The sequence below is a fragment of the Belonocnema kinseyi genome, chromosome 6, assembly GCF_010883055.1.
Source record: "Belonocnema kinseyi isolate 2016_QV_RU_SX_M_011 chromosome 6, B_treatae_v1, whole genome shotgun sequence".
NCBI lineage: Eukaryota > Metazoa > Arthropoda > Insecta > Hymenoptera > Cynipidae > Belonocnema > Belonocnema kinseyi.
Window position 1 is genome coordinate 29,093,735 of NC_046662.1, and position 18,746 is coordinate 29,112,480.

Consider the following 18,746-nt stretch of genomic DNA (forward strand, 5'->3'; position numbering starts at 1 on the left):
GATAAGCCAAAAAAGATATTTTTTCTCACTGTGTGCCGACTCGAATCGAAATTTTTGCATGTACTTCTACCGAAGCTTTTGGTGGTTCGGAATCCACCTTAACTTGTAGCTACCTTCAAAAGATGCTAGTTACTTCCTAAAGAAGAGAATCTTTGTCGAGATAGTCCCTTCGAAAGGTACCTTGAAAACGACCTTCAAAAGGTCCCTTCAAAAGGTCCCTTTAAAAGTTCCCTTCAAAATATGTTAGTTGCCTCCTAAAGAAGAAGTTCTATGTCGAGAGGTAAATTGATTTGGCACTTACGTAACACGTTAGGACAGTGCGCTGAGTGTGGGTTTAGAACACAGGACCACAAAAAAAAGAATGGGTGAAGGGTTTCATAAATCAGGCCAAGTGGATTATATGTTTTTTGGGTCGCTGAAACCGAATCTGAAACCTGGTTCGCCCCATCACGTCAGAGTTTATTGCTACGGTCAAACAAATCTTAAAACTATGAAACCCAACAATATCAAACCTATAATAACCTTGAGATAGATAACCTATAACCTTAAAAGCCATAACCTCAAATTTTATAACTTCAAATATCATAAATCACAAATGATGATAAGCTACAAATCCAAAACACAGCAGAAAAAAACTTACACGCAAATTTTAAACCTCGATTCCGGAAAGTTTTAACTTCATAATTCCATACGTCCATCATTTCATAACCTCAAAACCCATACACTAGATTACTTTAACGTCCCAAAACCCTATAACCCCAATAATCTATAAACCTAGTAATACAAAACCTCATAACCCTATAAACCTAAAATCCCATAACCCTTCAACTCTTTAGTGCGACAAAAAATACTGTGAGGCGGATGTTTAAAAGTCCACGACACCACATCTTTATAACCCCATAACCTTTAATACTTGCACGTGAAATATGATTTCTGAGTCTGGCAGTTTTGCCGTTCATCAGCATCCAGGTAAAACTTAAAAAAATAGTATGTTTGCGTCAAAACAAATTTTCTTTTAGGATTTTTTTCGTCTCAATCTATAAGTGACATTAACGCCGACCAAAAGGAAAAACCAAAAATCAGAACAATATCGTAAAGGAAACGGAAGCCTGCTGCGTCCACGTAATTGTTCCTGGGTATCGCTAAATGTAGGTTATTACGATGCAGGAAATCCTGACCACATTAAGTATTTAAATTTTTGTTATGAAGACCCAAAGTTTATGAAAAATAAGATTAAATAAAGCTTTTTGAGAATTGTGAGAGGTAAGGGGACTCACGTAAATCAAACATCCTAAAGGGAACAGAAGCCTGCTGCGTCCACGTTGTTGTTCCGGGGCATCGTTAAGTGTAGGTTATTACGGTGCAGGAAATCCTGACCTAATTAAGTATTTGAATTTTAGTTATGGAGACCCTAAGTTGATAAAAATAAGATTAAATAAAGCTTTTTGAAACTTGTGAGAGCTGAGGGGACTCACGTAAATTAAGCACGCTAAACGGAACAGAAGCCTGCTGCTTCAGAGAGGTAAATTTCCAGATCTTTGGAAACAACGAATTGCGCTGAGACCTAACTTAGTAAATGTGCCCAGATTCAGTGTACTGCCTTGAAAATAAGCAAGGATGAGACACGACTTAACTTATACATATATATCTTATCCACCTGACATATTAGTACAAGGCTGATAAAATTACTAGACAAACGTTCTGCTTCACTTGCACGTAACTTGGTTTATACTCGAATATTAAAGTAATAAGCTTGAATCGACGGACGTCATCAGAATTAGAAGAGACAGTTGGGATGAAAGTCTCGAACGAGATTCCTATTAAGATACTAATCGATTATTAAATATGTGTTTAAGACATGTGCAAGATAACATTTACGTTGCAACTAATATTCTGGTAAATTATTAAGCAAAGCAGAAGTAAATTTCGGAAGTTTTAGTCAACACATTACATAGAAAAGCGCAAAGTTTCCAAGATTATAATTTAAGTTGGCAGGGTTTTGTATTAAACAAGAACTGGTCGTTGAATAGTTTAAGTGGCTTTCAGGGATTATGAAATTTTTGGTATAAGAAAAATTCATTTGAATAATTTCACAAAAACAGGCTTTACTACCCAAAATACTTTGAAAACTGGGGAAATAGGTATTTAATATGAATCGCTGCAGGTTTCAAATGAAAATAGACTTTATTTTCAAGGAAAAACAGAATTTAAAACAAATAAAAATTTGTACCAAAAGATATGAATGTTCAACTAAGGAGTAGAGTTTTTACGCTAAAAAGTCGAGTTGTTTTAAAAATCGGAAAAGATCAATTTTTAACAAAAAAGTTAAGTTTCCACAAAGATATTTTTTCAAAGAGAGAGGTAAATTAAAAAATAAAGTTATATTAATTTCAGACAAAAGATTTGCAACTAGAACCAATTAATTAAAATCTCAAGCAAAAGAGTTAAAAAGGCGATTTTTTAGAAAAAAATAGGGGAACAGTTGAATTTTCAACTAAAAAAAAATGAAACAATGAAATTTCAACAGAATAATTAAATTTTTAAGTCAAAAAGGCGAAAACACATAACAGTTACATTTTTAAACAATTATTTAAACTTTCAATTAAATTTATAAACTGACAAAAAATGATTTAGTGAATTTTAAAGTTTAAGAAATGAATTTTCAACAAGAAAAAACGAATTTCCAAAAATATAGTGAAATTTTGAAACAATAGTTACATTTTAAACTAATAAAAGTAATTTTCAACAAAAAACAAACAACAAAATTTAAAAAAGCAGTTGAACCTTCAACTAATAATAATCAATTTGTAAGATAGAAGTACAACTTTAAATCAAATATTTGAAGTTTTGAACCAAAAATTTAATTCTTGAAGAAAATAGTTGAATTTTTTACAAAAAACAATCAATGTTTAGTGAAAAATGAAATATTTAAGTTATGAGTTAAAAAAGGTAGTTTTGAACAAAAAATTTCAACAAAGTATGCAGTTCAACTTTCAACCAATTAGTTTAATTCTTAACCAAAAAAGAACAAACTTGTTTATGAACAGATAACTTTCCAACACAATCAATAAATTAAATTAAATTGTGAGGTAAAATTGCACGCATGGTGTTAGAATGACGAAATTGCAGTACATGTGTTGTAAGAATTACACAGAATTAATATGACAGAATTAATGGAATTCACATAATTCCCCGAATTCGAAGAATTTCCGGAATTCATGGAATTCATAAAATTCTGGGAATTCAGGAAATTCTCGGAATTCATGGAATTCATGATATTCACGGAATTCAGGAAATTCTTGGAAATGAAGGAATTCACGAAATTGATGGAATTCACGGTTTTCAAGGAATTCGTTGAAATGCAAAATTCACGGATTTCACGGAATTCATGGAAACCACGGAATTTATGGAATCAATGGAATTCACGGAAATGATGAAATTCACGGAAACGAATGAATTCACGGAATTTTAGCAATTCGCGGAAATGACTGTAATCACAGAAATTATGAAATTAAAGAATTCACGGAATATATTCCGTGAATTCCGTAATTTCATTGAATTTCAGAAACTCATTGAATTTGATGATTTCCTTGATTTTCATGAATTCCATGAACTCTACGATTTCCTTGAATTTCATGAATTAGTTGAATTTCGTGAATTTAATGAATTCCATTAATTTCATTAATTGGGTAAATTCCACGAATTACACGAATTCCATTAATTCCATTAATTCCATGTATTTCACGAATTCCGCAAAAACAATTAATTCTGCGAATTTCATTATTTCCGAGAATTATATTAATTCCGTGAATTTCCTAAATTTGGAGAATTTCTTGATTCCGGTGAATTTTTTGAATTCCGTGAAATCATTGAATAACAGTCATAACCTACATTTAGCGATACCTAGGAACAACGATATTTTTTGAATTCCGTGAATTCATTGAATTCCTTCATTCCGCGAATTCTGCGAATGCAATGGAATACACGAATTCAGAAAATTGTGTGAATTCCGTGAATTCTATAAATTCCGTAAATTCCTTAAAGTCGTCCAATTCCGAATGCAATGAATTACGTGAACTCCACAAATTTGCGTGTATTTCGTGAATTCTATAAATTCCGTAAATTACGTGTATTCTATAAATTGCGTGAATTCCTTAAATTCGTTCAATTTCGTGAATTCTGCTAACTCCATAAAATTCGTGAATTCCGGTCGTTATATGAATTCTGCAAATTCTGTGAATTCCAAAAATTCCTCAAATTGTATAAATACGTGCGTTATATACAATATAATAAAAAAAGTTTCTTTTTTTTCTTTCGCCAGGAACAAGTGTTGTAAGAAATGATTTACATTTTTTTTTAATTTTTCGCTTCAACAGGTGTTGAGGTATTCAGCCGCAAGTATGATACAGAGTGTGGGCCCATAATCTGTTACGTAATTTAAGAACGCCCCCTAACTTGTCAGAACAAAAATAAATAGTGATAAAATTCAAAAGAACTTAAAAAATATGCTCTATGATATTGATTATTTTCCCAATATTATAAATACTTTTTGCGTGAATAAATAAATAAAAATATGGAATAATTTAATTTTTTTGTTGCAGGGTGAGGGGGCATGTTGGTCTGCCGGCGGTTGCTGATCGCAGCCGCGATCGCGGCCTCTGTCGAGGCCTCGGCTTCGTCCGCTAGTTTTCCGGAAATCCCCGGGTATTCTGGCTTTTCCGGTTATCCCGGCTTCTCCGTCTTCGCCCGTTCGGCAACTTCCTCTGCCGGCACCTTCACCACTGCGCCACCCACTTCCGGCTGCAGATTATCAGAGTTCCTCTGCAGTACTGGCCACTGTATTTCTCAGGACAAGTATTGTGACGATCAGAATGACTGCGGCGACAACTCCGATGAACCGAGATATTGCTCCCGTATGTACAAGAATTCCAACAACAATTTTATTATTTTGAAAAAATTACTATTTTTTAAATCCAATAATTAATCAATTTTTTTTATATGGGGTCCAAAGTTCCAAAATATTTCTTAGGGTGCGTCCAACAATTTTCTTTGTACTTGCATGCATGTGGCCCGGAAATTGATTCTAATCCACATCAAAATAATTTTTTTTTTTTTTTTTTGAAAAAAAAATTATATTTAGAGGTGGCGCAGGTCCCAAGTAGTTTAGCTCGTATCTCCGAAAATAAAAAAAGACTCTGGCAAATTTTGTTTCGAATTACCAGTTTTAAATTAATCGAGTTGAAACTTAAAATTTCTTTTTAAAAATAGCCATAGACTACGAATAAAATCTTACTTTTTAAATATCACCTTCATAACTCTGTATTATATGTACCCCAAAAAATCCCATAAGTGAAAAAAGGGGTTTACGAGTTTTTGGCGCTAATTATGATTTTTTGGCAATTGTTTTCAATGCAAATTGTTTCTAATATATTAAATACTACTTTATATTAATAACTGGATGTTTAATTACATTGTTTAAATAATTTATTGTTGCCTGTAGCAAATTTATCTTAGAATAGAGATAGAAAGTCGCCAAAAAAATACCACCTTTTGTACGATTTTCAATTAGAATAAGGTAATAGTTCATTATTGTTAACAAAAACAATTGCATCAACGATTTCTTGTTATTGTTTACGATATTCTTTTAAAATAAAGCTAGAAAATTGCAGTTTTTTTTGTTGAAAATTTTGAACTATTTGTTCAATTTTTCATTAAAGTGGGTGAAATAACGAATCAAAGTAAAAAAATTAATGGCTCCAAGAATTTATTATTATTATTAAAATTAAATTTAAATAATGCTAGAAAGTTGCGGCCTTTTATAAAATTTATCAACATTAATAAATTTTTTACTCCGGGTGGATTAACAAGTAATTCAATTTAGCAAAAATTTTGTTGCAGTATTTGCAGTTTCTTCTGAAAGTTGCCTAAACAATTTTTAATTGTTTATAACTATCCTCTCTTAGATAAGTGATAAAAATTTGCGGCTTTTTCTAAACTGTTAAACTTTTTAAAAATAATTTTCACATAGTGAGGTAATAGTGAGTGAGATTTAACAAAAAAGGTTATTTAAACAATTGATTATTCTTTATATCTATCTTCTCTTAAAGTATAATGCTCAATATTTCATTTTTTCTGAAAACGTAAGTTTATCTTTGACTTTTTACTTATAAATTATGAATATGCTACTTATGAATAAGTGAACTTCAACAAGAATAATTTTTTTATTTAGTCACAAAAAAGAATTTAATAATTAGAAGTAGGTGGGAGGACTAGGTCTGTAAGTAACTTGTAAAAGTTTTTTTTAATTACAACAAAAAGTTTTTTTCAAAGCGTCAAAGATCAATTTGGATTTAAACACATTTTGGTATCGTACCCCCCCCCCCACCCCCACCACAAAATATATTCACGAAAAAGAAAACGGTTGGTTAAAATATTTTTCTCTCTAGTGTCTATTCATTATTTGTTTATAACCAAGATGGCAAAGCAAAGTTAACAATTTCAGAAAAAATACAAGTTTCTAGTACTCAGCTAATATAAGATCGTTATAAACAATAGTAAATTGCTTAAGCAACTATTATTATCAACTTACATATATTATGACCTCATTAGGTGAAAAGGGGGAAAAAGGTAAAGTTTAGGAAGAAACCGTTATTATCTGGCATAAATACGGATTAAGATGGTTATTACCAATAATAATTTGTTTAAACTATTATTTGTGCTTAACCTTAATAATTATTAAGTCATTTCAAGTGAAAAGAGGACGAATAGTTAAGAATTTTAGAGAAAACCACAAGTTTCTAACTTTAAGCGAAGAGAATATTATTTTAAAAAATAATAAATTATTGTTGTAAGCTTGAATTAATTATTACTTCACTTTAATTAAGAAATGGATCAAATAACAATATTTTAACTATATTAAATTGAATATTTGCTCACTGAAAATGAAAAGTGGACAAAAATTTTCGAAAATTTGTTAAAAAACTGTAATTTTTAGCAATATTCAATTTTAATATCATTAACAATGATTAACAACAAACAATAATAATAAATTGTGCAAACAATAATTTTTGTGGAAATTAATTAACAATAGTTTAGAGAGTTTCAGAGGACTGTCTACAATATAAAACCATACTAATAATATTTATTTTTAATCCACTCTTACCCCCCGCCCCCCCAGAGAAAGCCCCAAATTTGACCAAAAAATAAGAAAAATACATTTTTGTGTATTATTGCTAATTTTCAGAAATTTCTGTCGTCTTGCTTTATACAAATAATTACTGATGGAAAATGTTAATATTACCGAATTAAAAAAAAACTTTTTACGATGTAAGCGTATTTACAATTTTTTATTGTTTAAAAAAAAACATTTTTTTAAATAATATAGCCTGTAGCGTAATTTAGATATTTAATATTTCTTTCCACTTTCTTGTCGAGTTTTCCACCTTCTTCTGAAATCGATAACGGTTTATCTGAAAATATTAAAAGTCGACTTTCTCAAAAAACCCACACTTATATTTTCTTTTCTATTTTTTTTAACATTGTACTATCATAAGGAATATACATTGTGAGTCCATTTGTAAAAATCTTAAAAAATTAATTCAAATCCCTTGAATTTCCTTAAAATCACTTGCAATTTTTTGGAACCTTTTAAAATAATTCAAAATATTTTAAATAGTTTTAAGTTCTTTTATATCCGTTGAATTTCTTAAAATGCACTGAAATTCCTCGAAATAAAAATTAATTTATTTCCTACATTTCTCTAAAAATGAATTGATCTTCCTTAAAGCACCTTGAGAAAAAATATATTTTAATCCTTTAATGTCTAGAAATCCGTTGAAATCCCTTGAAGTTTCTGAAGTCACCTAAAATCTTTGAAATACTTGTCGGTCATATAAAATCCCTCAAATCTCATAAAATATGCTAAAGTCTGTTGAAATCTTTCGAAATTTTACAAAATTCTTTGTAAAAACTTAAAATCTTGATAAATAAAAAAAATCTTTTAAAACAATTATAAATTATTCGAAATCCTTAGATATTTTTGAAATCCTCGAAGATTCTATTAAATTTCTTTAAAGCTTGTGAAATTCTTTGAAATAAATATCAATTTTTGAAATTCTACCAGGTGAATTCAAATCCATTTAATTTTGCGAAAATTACTTGAAATTGTTTGGAATCCTTCAAATTAACTCAAAATATTAAAAATATTTCTTAAATCCTTCATGTCCCCTGAATTTATTGAAATCCGCAGAAATCCTTTAAAATAAAATTTGAATTTAATTTATTGAATAAATTTCTTTATAAATGATATATCCTTTAAACTTCCAAAATATCTTAAAATTATTTCAAAAGTATTAAAATCTTGAAATTGTTTAGATCCGTTGATTTATTAAATTTTTCAGCCTTTTATAATCCTGTAAAATTCCTAGAAATGTGTAGGATTTCGTAAACTCCTTTAAAATCCTGCGTTAAATATGTAAATAAATCATTTGTTTATAGTTTCACTAATTTTTGCATCAATTCTTTCATTATTTCAACATCACTTATTTTCATACTGATTTTCTTTTGATAATTTTCTTTAATGCTTCTTCTAAAATCGTGAAAAAATGATAATAAAAAAAGATAGAAATTTAGTATTTAGTTATAAGAATTTTGTATAAAATCCTAAAGTTTCAAAGAAGAATTAAAATTTCACAAAATTTTTGATTAGTTTTGGAAGGATTTTTATACAAAGATAATAATCAAAATTCCTCATTAAAAAATTTTGGATTATACACCGGAAATAGGGTTTTTTAATCAGAGATTATTAGATTTCAAAGATTGAAACATTTTCAATAATTAACATTTTACCGTTTTTAAGAGGTTTTTTTTATTTTAATTTTTTATTTTAAACCAAAATCAATTGCTCTTAGAGGCTCATACATTTTACGCATTTTAAACTATTAATCATTATATTAAAAAAATGAATAATCTTCAAACAACTTTTGATTATTTTAGTGTTTTTTGACGCAAATCGATATTTTTAAAACAAAAAATTAGATTCTAAGGTAGATTTATAAATTTTATCAATGTTGGATAATGGAGTTTCACAACAATATTTAGAATTTTTTAAAAACTTTCGGACTATGTTCGTGTATTTTACCTAAAATTTTTATCTTTAAAAAAATTATTAAACGAATGATTTTTGCTTTAAATAATAAAATTTACAACTGTAAGGTTACAAAATCTAATGTGAAGATATTAATTGTCTTCCACCATCGAAAATATTGGCCTTGATTTTCTTTTAAATTATTTTAGATAATAGATACTATGAAATACTAAAATTTTATATTTATAATAATTTATATTTTTATTTAAAAATCACGTGAGAGGAAATATATAGCGCATAGGGCATTTTTTGTAATATTATCACATTATAATTAACTGCTAGGTTTTATAATAAAAAATATATAATTGATACTAAAGTAATTAATTTGATAATTAAAATTTTAGTCTAATTGAAAAAATAGAAGAGTGTAAAGACTTGGCCAAGTTTTTAATTACTTATTAAAACAATTTAATTTTCCTAAGATTATCCTTAAGAAACCTTGTTATTTTCAAGTTTAACGACAAATAATTTTTTTTCTTCAGTTTACAAATTTGAATAATAAAGAAACAATTCTATTAAGAAAAAATAGATTAAAAAATGTGGCATTCATGCATGTTTTTTAAATTTTGTTTGTTAAAAAATTACTTGTTATTGTTTACAACTTTGTGAGAATAATAGTTTTAAATGGTATGAAATTCAAATCTACTGAACCTGACTATTAAATTTTCATGTTTTAAATGAAGAAATCCCAACTGAATAAATAGGATAAAAAAATTTCAATTGAAAATTTACTGTTTATATTTTTACAATAATATTTATACATTTTATCTTATCTTCATTTAGGACAAAATCATTCGTTACGATTGTCTTCAAAAAGATAATATTATTAAAATTGTATTTTTTATATTAATTATTCATTATAATTATTAATTATTATATTATTAATAAACTTGAATGGATTTCGCTTTAAAATGTATTGTTTCCTTATAAGGAATTGTCGAAAGTCGCTATAGATATGCTAATCAAAACCCAATTATCTCGAAATTTAACAACAATTTTATATAAAGATTAGCATGTTTAAATTCATCTTCCTACAACAAATCTTACGATATAAAAAACTAATTTTTTATACAAATGCAGTTGTATAGTTTCTTCATCAATAAGAATATTTTAAAAATGAGTTTCTTATTTTTTAAACTTTTTTTATCAACATAATTGAAAGTTGATGCATGAATATAAAAGATTTCTTGATTTCAGGCGAATTGATTGACCTACAATATTAATAAATTTTATCACAGCGTAAGGGTGCTTATAAAATTTAAAAAAAGCTTCCTTAAACAGAAAAAATTTTTCACTAACCTAAAGTAATTGTGCCAAAAGTCAGATATCTGAAAAAATTGTTTTTCTATGATATTAGGAGTCAAAATATTATAACTGATGTCATTTCAAATGAAAAATATTTTTGTATGAAAAATATTAAAATTCACAAAAGCAAAATATTAATATAAACCATGTTTTTGCAATTGAATTGTATCGGAACTTCGCTTCTTACCAAATTTTGTAAAAATTATTGCGTTTTGATACTTAACTTTTTTGTGGGTAAACATTCTCTGCATCTCTATTGTTTCTAATTTTCAAAATAACTAAAGAATTTTTAAATATAATTATCGGTTTAAAAATTTTTCTCACCGAAAATTTGTATTGCAAATTAGAGCCATAGGATAAGCTATAAAAGCCATAGAAAAATGTATTTTTAAAATTGGAAATATTAGAGTTGTAGAGAATGTTTACTCAGAAAAAATGAGCTATTTATTAAAATGAAATAATTTTAAAAAAATCAGTGAGAAGCGGTGGTCTAAAAAAATTCAATTGCAAGAAAGACGTTTAAAATTAATGCTATTTGTTTGGAATTTTAACATTTTTCTTTAAAAAAGTTTTTTTATGTGAAATGACATCAGTTACAATATTTTAATTCTTAAAATCTTAGAAAAACTATTTTTTCAGATATCTGACTTTTCTCACGACAAGTACCTTAATTCTAACTTTATGCAAAAATATAAAATACTCCTTGATTTGAGACATTTTGAATGACCTTTTTGTATTTTTGTTATTTTCACTTCCTCTAAGAGAAAAAAAAATTATGTAAAATATATTAGTTTACATTAAGGGAAAAATGAATCATCATAACTCCCAGAGAATATATATCATTAACAATTTTTTTAAGGTACCTCAAAAAGCTATCAAACGATCTATTCTGGAATGATGTTATAATTTATATATGTTACATTTTTTTAAAATTTCATTAAATTTTTATTGAAATCTTATGTTAATTTTTATGTTGGATGTATGTAAAAAAAGTCAATAACTAATTTGTTTTTCATTCTAAATTTCCTATTTATTACATTCATCCCATTAGCAGACTTACACCAATCAACCCTACCAATAATTTAAGTTCTAAAGCCAATTAAATAAATTTTCCTAATTTTAATGACTCCTTCATTTCATTCCAGCGTGCAATCGAACTCTATACGGCGACGTTGGTCGAACCTACGAAGTGGAGGTTCGACGACCGAGGGAGGATCGACTGCCATTTTTATGCCACCTCAACTTCACTGCCGCCGGGGCCGATCTCGGAGACCTAGTTCAGGTACTTTACGTAAAATGCTATTGGATTTTATGAAAAAAAAGTATGAATAACTAATCTTCACGGTACTTTTTAATTGCATCAGAAAGTTAATTAACACAAAAACAGGAGTTTTTATTATTATAAAGTTTAATTAATTTTTGAGGGATGTTATTTTTTACTTAAGAAAATTTTTTCAAATTATTACTTCCGACAAATAATTTTTGAAGAAGAAAACATCTGCCTCAGTTTGGATTTGAACCGGGGACGCCACTATCCATCAGTGGAGCGTCAATGATTTACGTCACCGAGGCTTTAAAAAATATTTTCTTGTTTTTCATCGAAGCTTCGTTTTAAATTAATGATGATGAATCTCATGTTGATAAAAATTGGTAGAGCTTTTGGAGATGAAAAATGCGTATCGCATTACCTTGTAGAAAAGGTAGCTATAAAGAGAAAAAAATATATGTTGAGGGTATGGTGGCGTAATTGGTTAATGCTCTACTCATGGATAGTGGCGTTCCCTGTTCAAATCCGGGCCGTGGCAGATTTTTTCTTGTTCTTCAATAACTATTTGTCCGAAGAAATCATTTTGAGATCGAAATTTGTATTAAATGAATGTTCTAAAATTAATAAAAAGCGTCTGTAGAAATGAAATTGTCTTACATTGATGTACAATTTATTTAATTTTACTGATTTGTACTGATATACGTACATTTCTCGGAAATTAATTCACCATTGTTAAATAGGGATGTGTTTTTTGCACTTTTATGGGACTTTTGAGATCATTTTTGATTATTTAATTTTTCAACTTCCTTTTTTTTTATTTAAACCAACTTCAGTGCGAAGTAAAAAAAGTACTATCAAAAAATAATGGATTGGTTATTTCACCATGCGTCTGTCAAAACAGCTACGAATGAAACATTTTAATTTTAAGAAAATTAAAATAAATTGTTAAAAATGTTCTTTTTGCTTACTGCTAAAAAATTGCGGATTTTTCTGAAATATTTGAAAGTGCTTTACATGTTTGAGTAAGAACAAATAAAAAATGAACATTAGATAAAAAACATTTAAAATATTTTTTTTCTGCAGGGTCGGGCTGATTCAAAAATAGATGATTTAATTCAAAGTTTTTCTATTGCACCTTGCAATAAAGTTCTTTTTTGTTCTAATTATTTTTTTTAAGCATTGAGGAAAGAACGAAAATAATTCTATTAAAAAGCATAATATTATTTTAAAAATGATTCTTGTTCTGGTTCACTTATTATTTGTTCATAACTAACATGTCCAAGTAAAACTAAAGATTTCAGAAAAACAAAACTTTCCAGCTTTACTTTAAGAAAAGAGAGTTATGAACAGTAGTCAAAAGTTGAAATAAACTTTTTTTAAATTTTCATTAATGATTAATTTGCTGAGTGAAATGTGGACAAAAAGTTTAGAAGTTAAAAAAACTGAAACTTTATAGCACTTATCTAAGAGGAGACATAATATATATAACATAATAGTAATAAATAATAGATACCAATTATAAGTGCTCTAAACAATTTTTTGTTAACGTGCATTATTTATTACATTATTTATTAAAACGCAACTTTCTAGCATTATTCAAATTGAATATTATTATTATTATTTGCTTAAACAATGAATTTATTAAATTTGATTTATTTTGTAACTTACTTTAATTGAAAATTGGACAAAATGTGGACAATTGTTGAAAAAACTGTAATTTTATAGTATTATTCTAAGAGAAAATTGCCAAAAAGAATTTCCTAAAATATCAAGTTATCAGTACATATGAAGTGGTATTTTATGCATGTAATAGAAACAATTTTTTTTCAAAAATCGCAAAAAAAGACATAGTTAGCGCCAAGAACTCGCAAACCCCATTTTCACTTATAGGGGTTTTTGGGACCCTAAAAACAGACTTGGGAGGGTGTTATTTAAAAATTAATTATTCACTTCTATTTTATCAATTGAACTAATATTAACGATTTTAAAAAAATTAGAAAACGTCTTTTTTTCTTATGGGAAATACGGGATTTTTTATGGGGCTTTTGCCAACTCTAAATATAATTTTTCTTCAACACGAAAACAATGGATTTATTTTTTGTGGATTCAACTAAATTTCCGGGCGATATTCATGAAAATTCGAGACAAAAAAGTTTTTGAACACCCTAATCTGTATTGATACAATAGAAATAATTCTAATAATACTTAGCTCAATTATTATAAACAATTCTTTAAACAAATGTTCAACAGTGTTTCTTTCTCATAGAAAAAATTGTTTCACGCTAGCTGTTAAGATTATTCACAAGACATAATTTGTAACGAAAAATTAGCACAAGCTAAAATTAACTGTTTATGTAAACAATTTTATAAACAAATGCTCAATAAAAGAGTTTTTCTTATCGGTATGTTGATTTTTCTGAAACTTCCAAAATTCTAGTTATAATTTTAAGATCGTTTTTACTTCGAATACATACTTAAAATTAAATAGCTTAACTTGAAATTATACAATTTTGATTTCATTACTTTTTCATGTTCTAAATGCGCAATTGTTTAATTTGTTACTCTACAAATTGAAGATTGTTCACCTTAAATATTTTTTAACTTAGAGACTCGATTTGAAACATTTTAAATTATTAAGATAGTTGCTGTAGTAAAAATTAGATATCTGAAAAAAATAGTTTTATATGATTTTAGAAATCACAATAATACCACTGATCAGTTTCTTACTTCTGTTTTTTTACAAATAGATAAAAATTGTTCAATTTTAATAAATGACAGCTTATTTTTGTAGGCAAAATATTCTCTACAATTTTACATTTTACTATTTTGAAAGTAAATTTCTCAATGATTGAAATAGTTATAACAATTTTTTTTAAAGAAAACAATTCCTAACAAATGACTATATTTGCAGATTATTTACTTATTTTGAAAATTGTAAACAGGAAAGTTTTCGGGAATGTTTCTTTCCAAAATAAGCCATGCTTGATCAAAATTCAACACCTTTTAAAAAATTTGTGAGATGTGACAGAGAAAATTAAGTTAAAAAATATTCAAATTTTTATTTGTTACACGTTTAATTCTATGAGAGACGCGTTATAAACATTTTATGTGGATTAAACCATTTTTGTTTTCACGAGAATTTGTTGCTCGAAAAATTGAATTTTTTTCTGACAACGATAAATTTGAAAGAAAATTCGCCTTTTTTCTCGTTTTTCATAAAAATACGAACTGAATTAATAAAGGCAAATAAGAAAATCGAACTATTTTTTGTTAAGCAAATTCTTTTTGGTTAAGTAATCTGCTATTATATCTTTTGTAAAGAATGTTTCTTTTGTATACATTTTCATTTTAAAAATGAAGAAAACCCAACTGAATAAATAGGATAAAAAATATGAATTGAAAATTTAATATTTATATTTTTACAACAATATTGATACATTTTATCTTATCTTCATTTACGACAAAATCATTCGTTACGATGGTCTTCAAAAAGAAAATATTATTAAAATTGTATTTTTTATATTAATTCATTCTTATTAACTTTTTTGGTTGAAAATTCAACAATTTGATGGAAATTTTTTTCTTTCATAAATGAAAAATTTTTCCCGCATAAAAATGTAAGATTCTGTTTAAACTTCAACTCTTTAGGTAAAAATGTTATATTTTTAGGTATAAAATGAAAATTTGGTTAACAGTTTAATTATTTTTATACAAATTCAACAATATTATTAAAAATGATCCTCTCGGGTTAACAAATTAACAGTTTTCTTGTAAATGTGCCGTTTTAGATTAATTTCAACTGTTTCTACTTGATTAAATACTTGATTAAATATATTACTACTTTGTTAGGAATGGATTTTTTTGGTTGAGAATTAGTCTTTTTGTTACAAATTTGACTATTTCATTTTTTCAAATAAAATTAATCTTTCTGAGTTGAAAATCGAACTACTTGATTTAAAGTTGATTTTCTTTGTAAAAAATTAATTTTTTGTTTGAAGATTCATTATTTTTGTTGAAAATTGTCCTCTGTATCACAAATTGAACTATATTATTAAAAACTAATGTTTCTTAGTAAAAAGTTTACATTTTTGTTAAAAATTCATATCTTTGGGTAGAAATTTTATCTTTTTAGGTAAAAAATCCAACAATTTGGTCGCAAATTCAATTATTTTGCTGCAAAGTCAAAAATTTGATAATAAATTTATACTTCAATTTAAAATTTAACTGCTTTGTTGAACATTTTTATTTTTGGTTAAGAATTTAACAATTTTATTTAATGTTTTAATACTTTGTTAGAAATGGATTTTTTTGGGTGTAAAATTAGTTTTTTTGTGTTAAAAATGAAACTATTACATTTTTGGTAGACGATTTATCCTTTTTAGTTAAAAATTTAACTTCTTGGTTTAAAATTGAAGGGTTTTGTTAAAAATTTAATTTTCATAGTTGAAGATGCATTATTTTTGTTAAAAATTTATCTCTTACATTAAAAATTCAAATATTTTGTTAAAAATTCTTTAGGGTTTTGATTCAATTCTATTGTTATTGATAAAAAATAAAAATATTTTAGGTCGAAACATCAATATTATTAAATTTTTCATTTAAAATTTATTCTATTTGTATGGTAATTTAGCTACTTAAGTGAAAAATATTGCTTAAAAACTAATGCTTTTATTTGAATATTTATTTCTTTAGTTGAAAATTTTACTATTTTATTTTATTTTTTCAAATTATCTTTTTTAACTGAAAAAACTATTGCAGTTTTGTTTTAAAAATTCCTTTTTAATTTGAAATGGAATTTTTTTCGGTTAAAAATTTTACTTTTCGGTAATAATTATTTGTTTTTGATTGAGCATTTCAGTTTTTGTTGAAAATATGTTCTTATTTTGATTGAAAATTAATTTGGTCTCTAAAAATGTAACTTTTTAATTGAAAGTGAATCATTCTAGCTGACAATTCAACACCATCAAATTTTGGATTCACAATTTCTCTTTTTTAGTTGAAAATTCAACTACTTAGCTTAATTATTAGATTTAACTACATTGCTAAAATTTGATTTTTTGTTGTTAAAACGTAATATTTTTGATTGAAACTTTATCTGCTTAGTTAAAAATGTGACTATTTTCATGAAAGCTCGTTTTTTGTTGTTGAAAATTTAACTATTTCAGTTTTGATTGAAAAACTATCTCTTTTTTCAAAATTCGTATTTTTGGTTTGAAAATATATTTTTTTAAGGTCGAATTTGAATCTTCTTTGGTTAAAAATTGTACTTCCGATAATAGCTTTTCAGAGGGTGGAAATTTAAATCAAAAAACATTTTTTAAAGTAAAAAAAAGTATTGAAAAATAATTTAAAAAGTTAAAAAAAATTTAATAAAGTCGCGCGACTTTCTCTGACACGTCAATGTGACAGCTTGTCAGTATACCCCAGTTACACAGCTTACAAAATTGACTTCTACATGAAGTTGTTCCCCTTACAAGTAAATTATTTATTGCTTATTTTCAAGTCAATAATTTTGCATTTTAGGTTTAAAATAATTGAATTTTAAGAATCGAGATGCCAAATTAAAAAATGATTAATTTTTTATGATTTCACAGTAAAAAATAATAATCTCTAAATTATTATTCAATCTGAAACTGTGAAAACAAGAGTGATTTTTTTTAGATAAATTAGAATCTTATAGTAGAAAATATATTTAATCACTTTCAATATAAGTTGATACTACAGCATTGTATACTTCTTAATAATATATTTATCAACTTGAAATTTCCTGTAATTTCAAAGTAAAAATTAAAGTTTTAAATGTATAATTCTAAGAGAGTTTAATTTTAAATGCCTAATAAACAAGTTTTTTCTTTAAAAGGTTTAACTTAAAAATATTTATTTGATATTTTTGAAATTTTTGAACGTATCCAATTTCAAGTTTCACAATAATTTCGGCTATTTTTTCGAATTTAATTGCTTGATTTGAATTTTAAACAATTTAAAATATTGATATAGCAATCTTGTTTTGCATTTTTCTAACTAAATTATAATTTTCAGTGCTATATCTTAAAATTGTCTATTTTTCAGTTAAAAAGATAAAAAAATTAATTATTTATGCTTGAAAAATATTTAATTGGAATGAATAATAACTATAAGTTAAATGTTCACAATTGCACTATTTGAAATTCACAATTTTTTATTATGCGATAACAATTTGAAATTATAGATCTGCAGAAGTTTCGACTTGATAATTTCAATCGTTTGCATTTTAAATAATTAAATTTTTGAAATTCTAATACAAAAATATATTTAGTTTGTAACGTTTTTTCATTGTCCTGTATTTTAAATTTGAATCTAAAATCATTCAATTTTGAATTTTTTTAATTTAAAATAAATTTGGTCAATTTTTAATACTTTGAATGTGAATTTATATTTGAACTCTTTTGTAATAAAATTTTCAAATTTTCAAATTTAATTCTAAGATTTTTCACTATTTAGAGCGTCTCATTAACAAAATTTTGATTCCAAATGATTTAATTTTAAGCACTTTTATTGAACAAGAATACAAGTTCATTTTTTTTTCATTCCTTTTGGACTATTATCCTTTTATAAATTTTACCTTTATCTAAAATTGTTCAATTTAGATCTTTTCAATTCAAAATCATTTTAAATATATTTTTTCAGCAGTTTGATCGCTTTCAATTCAAATTAATTAATTAATGTTATAACAATTTTTTAAACATTTGTTTGAAAATGGAACTAAATAAAATACACGAATATAAAAACAATGTGGGAACAAAAAAAGATATTCACAAAATTATATCTGATTTAAATTGCTTAATTCTGGTCAAAACATTTGTCTCAGGTACTAATTTTTGATTTGCGAGAAAGTAAGTTACTAAATTATTACAAATATTCAATTTTCACAAGTAATTAACTATATTTATGTGATACAATTAAATGTATACAATCTAGAGAGATTAACGTTATAAATTTAGGCTCAACTCAAATAAGACATTATGTCTCATACATACATATATACATATA

General features: G+C 26.1%; 1 protein-coding gene across 1 annotated transcript in view; it reads left to right on the forward strand.

Annotated features, from left to right (window-relative positions):
• The first annotated feature begins 4,612 nt into the window (after positions 1 to 4,612).
• Positions 4,613 to 18,746, forward strand: part of LOC117174783 — a 103,743-nt gene continuing 89,609 nt past the window's right edge. The window contains exons 1-2 of the mRNA XM_033364149.1: positions 4,613 to 4,913; positions 11,596 to 11,732. Coding sequence (XP_033220040.1) covers positions 4,613 to 4,913; positions 11,596 to 11,732 — 438 coding nt within the window. The remainder of the gene's footprint in view (positions 4,914 to 11,595; positions 11,733 to 18,746) is intronic.